This window comes from Sinocyclocheilus grahami, unplaced genomic scaffold (genome assembly GCF_001515645.1).
Source record: "Sinocyclocheilus grahami isolate Dianchi unplaced genomic scaffold, SAMN03320097.WGS_v1.1 scaffold185.1, whole genome shotgun sequence".
NCBI lineage: Eukaryota > Metazoa > Chordata > Actinopteri > Cypriniformes > Cyprinidae > Sinocyclocheilus > Sinocyclocheilus grahami.
This window is the reverse complement of record NW_015505364.1, coordinates 195,786-204,172: the sequence shown is the minus strand read 5'-3', so window position 1 is coordinate 204,172 and position 8,387 is coordinate 195,786. Positions and strand designations below refer to the sequence as shown.

General features: G+C 35.2%; 1 protein-coding gene across 1 annotated transcript; it reads left to right on the top strand.

The window, feature by feature from the left end:
* The first annotated feature begins 2,676 nt into the window (after positions 1-2,676).
* On the top strand, positions 2,677-8,122 carry LOC107594530 (testosterone 17-beta-dehydrogenase 3-like). Its single transcript, XM_016284611.1, has 7 exons — positions 2,677-2,997; positions 6,241-6,287; positions 6,660-6,735; positions 6,828-6,935; positions 7,034-7,101; positions 7,567-7,611; positions 8,054-8,122. The coding sequence occupies exons 1-7, from the start codon at positions 2,847-2,849 to the stop codon at positions 8,120-8,122; spliced, it is 564 nt and encodes a 187-aa protein (XP_016140097.1). The 5' UTR covers positions 2,677-2,846.
* The last annotated feature ends 265 nt before the right edge of the window (positions 8,123-8,387 follow it).

Here is an 8,387-nt window from a genome sequence, read left to right as displayed (position 1 = left end):
CTGACTGACTGACTGTTGCTGGTGTGCATCCGGGCGCTTGAGGGATCAGGGGGCAGGAGCTTTCCGTGTACGGAGAAAAAATGGGAAAGAACGAGTGGAGAACCCGTCAATACAACGTCCGGTCCCCCTTCAGCTCAAGTATCAACCAAATGGCTGCGGATTTAAGCAGATGGGCTTTTGTTAGGTTTATTATGGGCTGTTTTAGATATGGCTGTTATAGAAATGTATTCTGGTGGGTGCACGAGGTCGTTGTTTGTCTGAGAAAACAATGTTGTCTGGATCACGTGACGACCGATCGATTCTTATCCATAATGAAGCTCGATTAGGATAAGAATACATTAGGTACCATTACGTTATTTGTAATATTGATATGTTTTATGTCTCAGAAAGTGGGCAGGTAGATGTCAGCATACGCACTGTTACATAACAGCATTCGCTCGTTCTCAACACATGCGCGCCACACGAGACTAGTGAGTGATAGGGAGTCCGAATCCTTTCCGCGTGTCGGTTCTTTTAATGATTCGGTTCTTTTTTTTTATTCTTCGCATAAAAAACATTAAAGTCATTTAGAACCTAAGTATGTTTTGCATTTGATTTAAATACTGTTTTAATCTAATTCATATATCTATTCATTTTAATATTTTAAATAATTGATTTTCGTGAATGAGTCGTTCAGACCAGTCTTGTGATTCGAAAGATTCGTTGAACAGAATCGACTGGATAGAGGGATTCGTTTACGAGTCGGACACAGCTACACGAGACCCCTTCAGAAGAGCAACAAGACAAGTTCACTGAGCTCATCCTAGACATACATCATCCGAATATTAACATTTAGGAATAATTATTTTCTCTGTTCATTACGACTGAATTACGTGCCATAGGTTTACTCTAAAATAGACCTTGTATCAAAGACACGTTATTTCAAAGTGCTGCTATAAGAGATCATTTTTGATACGACAATATAAACTATAGGCATATATATAGTGTCCATTTAAATATTTAAATACATTTAAATGATTCTAGGGCTTGATAGTTGTATTGAGATTTTTCGTCCAAGTACATGGAAGAGGAAAAATCCCAAACCTGGTGAACAGCGCCCTCTGCTGTTTCATGACCACATGCAAATATTGATTTAGTACGACGTCTTGGATGCCTGGCCAGCAGAAATCTATTAGGCCTAACGTTACATCAAATAAAAAATACCACAGTGAACATTTTAAACGTCTCCATCTTACAAATAACATCCAGCTTGAATCATATAACAACCCGGTTACTAAGGAATGAGTAATGAGGCAGAAAACAGTTCAAGCTGAGTGGGCCAACAAAGCCCTTCTATGAAACTTGTTAAGCTGCAGAGCTTTTCTTCAGTAAATACATGAGTGAGTTTTACATTTGAGTCAACTCGCATAATTTATCTTACCTTTCTGGCAATTAATAGATAATGGAGCAAGCAGTAAGGTAACACGTTTTATACGTTGGGCTGTAGGGCATGATTTTTTAACCCACTAGATAGCGCTGGAGCTGCTTAAATCCTGAGTCCCTGATACCAGAGAGCTGCCAGACAGATGTGCTAGACAGATGTGCCAGACAGATGTGCTAGACAGATGTGCTAGACAGGGCTCACGAGAGCAAGAGAATGGCATTTAGTGTGATGATGAAATATAGAGCGAATGTTGACCTTTTTCACAAGTTTAATAATTGTGAAAGCTCAATGTCGACAAATAAGGTAAGCGGTGCACATTTGCAGTAAATCATGTTGCAAAAGCTGACAATTAGTCAGTACCTTTCTGTGTTCCCATGAAAAAAGGTAAGTGTGGATACAAATAGGTGAGTCTGGATGCTCTTACTGATAAACTATCAATAAAATATCACCCTTCACGTTAGCATCACCCAGATTTGAATTCACAAATTGTAAAATCCTTTTTTGAATAAGCATGCCTTATTACTGTAACATGAGAAGATGTATTTTTAAATCAATAATTAATACATTCGTAATACAGCTGAAGCTAAACCCATAAAAAAATTGTTACTTGAAATAAAATAAACATGAACTAAATATAAAAAACTTTTTTAATTCAGTTGCCTATAGGCAGCATTTCTCATTTCAATTTAACTTAATACAATAAATTAAATCTATATAGATAAATTAATTTTAAAAAGAAACATGACTAAACCTTTAACTAAAATTAAAATGACAGAAAAAAGAACTGATTCTCATACACAAGTAATAATATAAGAAAAAAATCTAATTAACTGAAAATTTACAAGATGAAAAAAAGTTCTAAAAGTGCCAGGTATAGTGAATAGTTTATAGTTTGTCAGAGAGTTCAACAGCTTGGGACAATAGTGACTAAAGTCCACTTTTTTGGCAGTGTTTAACCTTTGGTGTTTTGGGCAGCCTTTAGTTAAATGATATGCCTGATCTGGCTAGATTAGCGACAATATTGCCAAAGTAGGGACAACACCACGAAGACATTTCAAATCAGTTCTGTAAGATCGAGTTAGCAGTGAAAGGATTTAAGTGCTGAAATGTGATTCCTCAGTCCAGAACGAGCCTACATTCTGTGACACAAGGTAAGTCACTTAAACTCCCTCCACTCTGGGATTTGGATGACAATAGGTGAGCTTACTCGCACTAAATGCCACAACAGTCACAAAAAAATGAGGAATGTGAATTCTATCCTGGTGAGAATGGGCAGAGAAGATTCTGATTGGCTGAGGGAGCTGTCAGCACTGGGTTTTGAAGCTTGTAGTCAGATTAAATAAGAGAATGAGAGAACTGTGGCAGTAAAAAGAGGGGCCAAGATAGCAGGAAGGACTCACTTTAAGCCTTGAGAAAAGCCGTCATGACGCTCGCTGAGATTATCTTCATCTTGACCGGGACTTGTGCTGTCCTGGTTTTTGGAGGGAAATTAGTATGCCTGTTTATGATGCTTGTCCCGAAGCTCTTCTGTCCTCTTCCTGAGTCTTTTTTCACCACTCTGGGGAAATGGGCAGGTGAGATACACCAGCATTCTAAATGTTATTTCCTGTATTTTGTGTTGAGCATGCATTTTCTATATAAACCAGTCTTTAATACTTGAAAGATTTTTGCAAAAAATAAATACATTCTAAATAAATTAATAAAATAATGAATAAGAGAGAAAGTAGCAATTCTAAACTTGTGACCTGAAAGCTAAAAAAATATATATGTATAAAAAAAGCTAGATTTTGTTGGTAACCCTTTATAATAACTTTCATTAAGAATAAAATTTCACATTACTACATTAAATATTGCTTAAAAGATAATTAGTTTGAAAGTTTAAAATTATTTAACAGTTAGAAATGTCATGATTTAAGCATTTCAGAAAATGCAAGGTTTATTATATCTTCTGAACTGACCGCCTGCTGTTCCTTGAGGGAACCCTGGTTGAGAACAGTGGATTTAAAGCATGAGAGTGAAAGAAAGTGAACCATGTGGCCCTCCTACAAATATTACTGCCTTGGTTTTGTTCCATCATTTGGCCCAGGAACAAGGTTCTCATCTTACTTTAAATTGTCCCTTACAAAATGTCTTGCTTTCCTAAAGAGTACTTTTATTGTTGGCCAAAGAGAGACCATCCTTATGGCTTCCTTGAAATCATACTGTGTATAGAAGTTCAACAACAAAAAAACAACAATTCCAGCCACTTTTTCCCAAGCTTCCTTTCCATTCCGGCACTGAGAGTGGCAGAGAACAAAAGGCAATTAGAACAGTATGTTCCAGGACATTATTACTCTTTTCATTTCTTGACTTTGAATGGTTGTTCCTGCTCATTTGAAATCCAATTAACATTACTTTTCTCTCCTTCTGCAACTATTCTTTCACTTTAAGGCTTTGAAAAGTTCTTCCTGGTGTGTGTGTGTGTGTGTGTCTGTCTGTCTGTGTGAGAGAGAGTGTGTGCATTACAATGTCCCTTTGCAGGGGATGTTTTCTCGCATGTTTAGACACAGTACATCTGCTATTCCTTTCACTTTAAATAAATAATCATGACAGTTCTGCAAGTTGTTGTGCATATTGGTTCAGCCTGTATGAGTGCATGATTGAATGCTGTAAGATTTGCATTCATATATATTAGAAACATATTAGAATGTTTTTTAAAGGATCATGTGACTGAAGACGTGAATAATGGCTGCTTAAAAAACTTTGCCATCTTAAGAATATTTTAAAATAAAATAAAAAATATATATTTTATTTATAATTTAGTTATTTTATTTAGTTATAAAAGTCATGTAAATAAATATAGATGTTTGTTTTGAGTTTCATAAGTTATGTTTCAATGCAATGCAAGTCATATTAAAGGGGTCATATGATGCTTTTTTAAAGATCATTATTTTGTGTATTTGGTGTAACAGAATAGGTTGACATGCTTTAATGTTCAAAAAACACATTATTTTTTAAATACTGTACATTACTCGCACACACACACACACACACGATGTGCAAAACTCTTCATTTGGACAGTCAATAGCAAATACTTAAACTAATAACGAAACAGTAGCTGATTCAGAAGCGCCGGATTGTCATAGCAAAGTCAGAATTACCTCCTCTCCTAGGTTCACGAAACGGTCATCCATAAAATGCATTGCTGTTCTGTTGTAAGTAATCTTAAAGATTCCTAAATGCATCTACGTTCGGAAGGCCAAATAAAGTGCTTTTGCTTTTGCCTAGAAACACACAGTGTCTCCCTGACATGGCTGCATCAACACTAACTGCGGTTACTGAAACCACGCCTTCTTTCTTTGCGTGCACATTTGGGCACATTATGCAAATATTTCCACATAGTGATGTAGATATGTGGGGGCGTGTTAGAACGAGCCGTTTTAGGGGGGCGTGGCAGAGTCTTAACTTTGATAAAGAATATCTCTTTGGTTTTGAGACTTTAGTCTTTGCAACTTCAGGGATCTTATCTATGCACAATCAGCTTGTAACACTCCAAAGAGAAAGGAAAACTTGAAATCGCATCATATGACCCCTTTAATATATAAAACACAGGTAACACAATAAGGTCCAATTCATTAACTAACAATGAGCAATACATTTCTTACAGAATGTATCCCAGGGATCTTTTGACTGCTTTGCCTCCCATAGTTGATTGTTTGCTTCAGTTGCACTACCAAGGACTAAGATGCTGCAGGAGAGCTCTTTTCATGCTGAGCGAATCAAAATGACCACAGCTCATCACAGCTGAAAGTCAGATGGCTTTGTGTGCTATTGAGAAAGTGATTAGCTAAACCTGGTTGAGTTTACAAGTCATTTTTTTAGGAGGGGGTGATCCTTTTTCCAACTCAGTGATTCTGTTTTTTTATTTTTTTTTCTGACATGTTGGTGTTTTATCTTTCACTTGGATGTTATAAGTTGCACTGAGTAAATACAGCTGGATAAAACAAAAACTGTGTCCGTCTTTATTTCAGGCTGCAAAGCAACAAAATGTGATTATTTTAAAGGGGGTGATTCTTTTCTATATCCACTGTAATTAATAATATATGTTATATATTATTAACAGTATTTATTTATTACAATTATACTACTTATATAATACACTGATATAATACATAATACATAATAAAACTGAGAAAGATACACACAAAAAAGCAATTTTCCCACACAGAAGACAACACAGACTTTAGTTTTAAACCTTTGCAGTCTGCAAAAGTAATGAAAGCATGAAGGAAATTACATCTTACATCATTTCCTCTGTTTTATAAACTGGTCATCCCACTAGCCCTCCAGCACCCATTTTCTTCCCACTCCTTTGTAGCACCAGTGTGAACTGCTCAGATGGACTAACAGTGGTGGAGAGAAGATGACTTTTCACACATATGCACCACCCATGCTCCCTGTTTGTTTAGTGAATTGGTGGGTGCACACAGTCTGTTCAAGAACATGTTGTTAAAACAAACAGACACTGACTGCCTTTCGTCTGAAGTGTGAGAGTGACAGGAAACAGATAGACTATCATGTTCTGAATACGCTTGATGCAAAAGCTTATTTTTTGTAATAAAAATGTAAATTATGTGCAGGTTATAGTTATTTACATTGTAATATATATATATACAGTATATATATATATATATAGTTTTTAAATGATATTTCTCAGCTTGAATAGTCAATCACATTTGTTCACAATCAATGAATTAGTAACAGAGAATATCAAATTATCATTCATATCTTCCAGTTTATGATTTTAAGTCTAATACTGAATATTTCCCCTGTTTCAGTGGTCACTGGAGGGTCAGAGGGAATAGGCAGAGCATATGCAGAAGAGGTAACAAGAAATCCACCTTGTGAAAACTGTGATTTGTTATGACAATATCGATATTAGATTAGATATTAGAGTAGTTCAATAATTAAGAGGTATAAGGTTAAAAGGTAACAGTAAAAATAATATTTTTATTCAGCAAGGAAGCATTAAATTGATCAAAATTGGCAGTAAAGACATTTATAATGTTATAAAAGATTTCTATGTCAAATAAATGCTGTTCTTTTGAACTTTAATTCTTCAAAGAAATCTGAAAAAATGTATCCTGGTTTCCACAAAAATATTCACAACTGTTTTCAACATTAAAGTAAGAAATACACCAGCTCGTCCCTAGTATCAGACACTAGGCTGTTTTGGTAAAACTGTCTTTCTCTACAGCTTTCAAAACTAGGTATGAGTGTGATCGTCATCAGCAGAAATCAAGAGAAGCTTGACAGAGCAGCAAGGAAGATCGGTAAAGCATTTACTGCTGGAATTTCAGCTTCTCGACTTGTCTGTATAGTCTTAGAGCTCAGTTTCACCAGCGTTCTTTTCTTGTTCTGACAGAGCTCACTACAGGACAAGAAATCAAAGTAATAGCTGCTGACTTCACCAAAGATGATATATATGATCACATTCAAGAAAAGATCAAGGGTTTGGATATTGGTATTTTAGGTCAGCATCAGATATCTCAATGTGTCAAAGTATTTATTTAAAGTTCTACCATGTTCAACAGTGCTAATCCAGTGTGTTATACTTTTCTTTAAACACAGTGAACAATGTCGGGATTCTGCCCAGCCAAATACCCTGCAAGCTACTTGAAACCTCTGACTTAGAAGAAGTGAGGCCTCCAACGGTTCATACAGTCATTTCTAATGCTTTTAATATTATAAGTCCTGTAACGAATATGCTACTGCCAGCTCTCATTAATGAAGTAGTAGTCTTTGAAAATGATTTGAGGTATTACATACTGTAGTAATAGAGCATTACTCATAATAACTACATTGAAACATGTTAAAAAATATCATGAAGAAATGAAGAATCCATCAAGAAAAATGTTACTGTTTAAGAACTGTTTAGTTTAAAGTTTTTAAAATAACCTTTTCTTTCTTGTGAAAAACATTTTCAAAATCTGAAGAAAGTTTTGTGCATTGCAAAGGATCCATGGATGTCAAAGCTTCTTCATGGAACCATAGATGCCAATAAAGAACCTTTATTTTTAAGAGTGAAAAGTTGTAGTAGTTGTAGTTTTGGAGTGTTTATCACATATTGTTATTTATATGTTTCATGTTGTGGCCTCTCCTAGAGAATACATGATGTTATCAACTGCAATGTAAAAGCCATGGTTAAGGTGAGTACAAGCAAACAGAACCTTACCACTCACCATACACATTCCAAAGAGGCAGTGGTTAGCAACTGGTGGGTCGTTTAGCGGTCACACGCAAAATTCAGCTCTGTTCTGACAGGGTTCCAGAAAGCAAGGGAAAATTATTCTAAATGCAAAGAATAAAATGCAACTAATTATATAATCATGTATGATTTGCAAAAATAAACTGGTTGACTTTTAAAAGTTGGAGAGAAAATTCTTGTTATCAGCAAAATAAACCTTTCCGTCAAAGGTCATGCATCCAATCAAACACATTTTTGTACATTTTCTTACCAAGTCTGTCCTGTTGATATTTGTTAGGCTTATAGAGTTCATCGTAATATGAATAGATTTCAATGTTTGACTTTTTTACTTATTAAATTTTAGATGATAAACAATTTTGAATCACCACTTTTTATGTTTTCAGATGTGCAGAATTGTGCTACCAGGGATGCAGCAAAGGTTTGGCCTTCTCTGTTCAATAGTTTTCTCATGATTTTTCATACAAATATTAACAAATGACCAGCACACTGACCATATGCCCAATCTAAAGTGGAAACTATTCATCATTTGTAAATGTTTATAAGCATTTACTAATCATACAGTACCTTTATGGGTATTGGACTTTTAGCTGCTGTAACAACGTTTGTGTAAAGGGTGGTTAGTTAAGTTTATGTAAATGCTTCTTAAAGACATAACACACATTGTAATTTGGGTGCAAAACATGTTTTTATTGCCTCAACACTTATATTAGTATACTA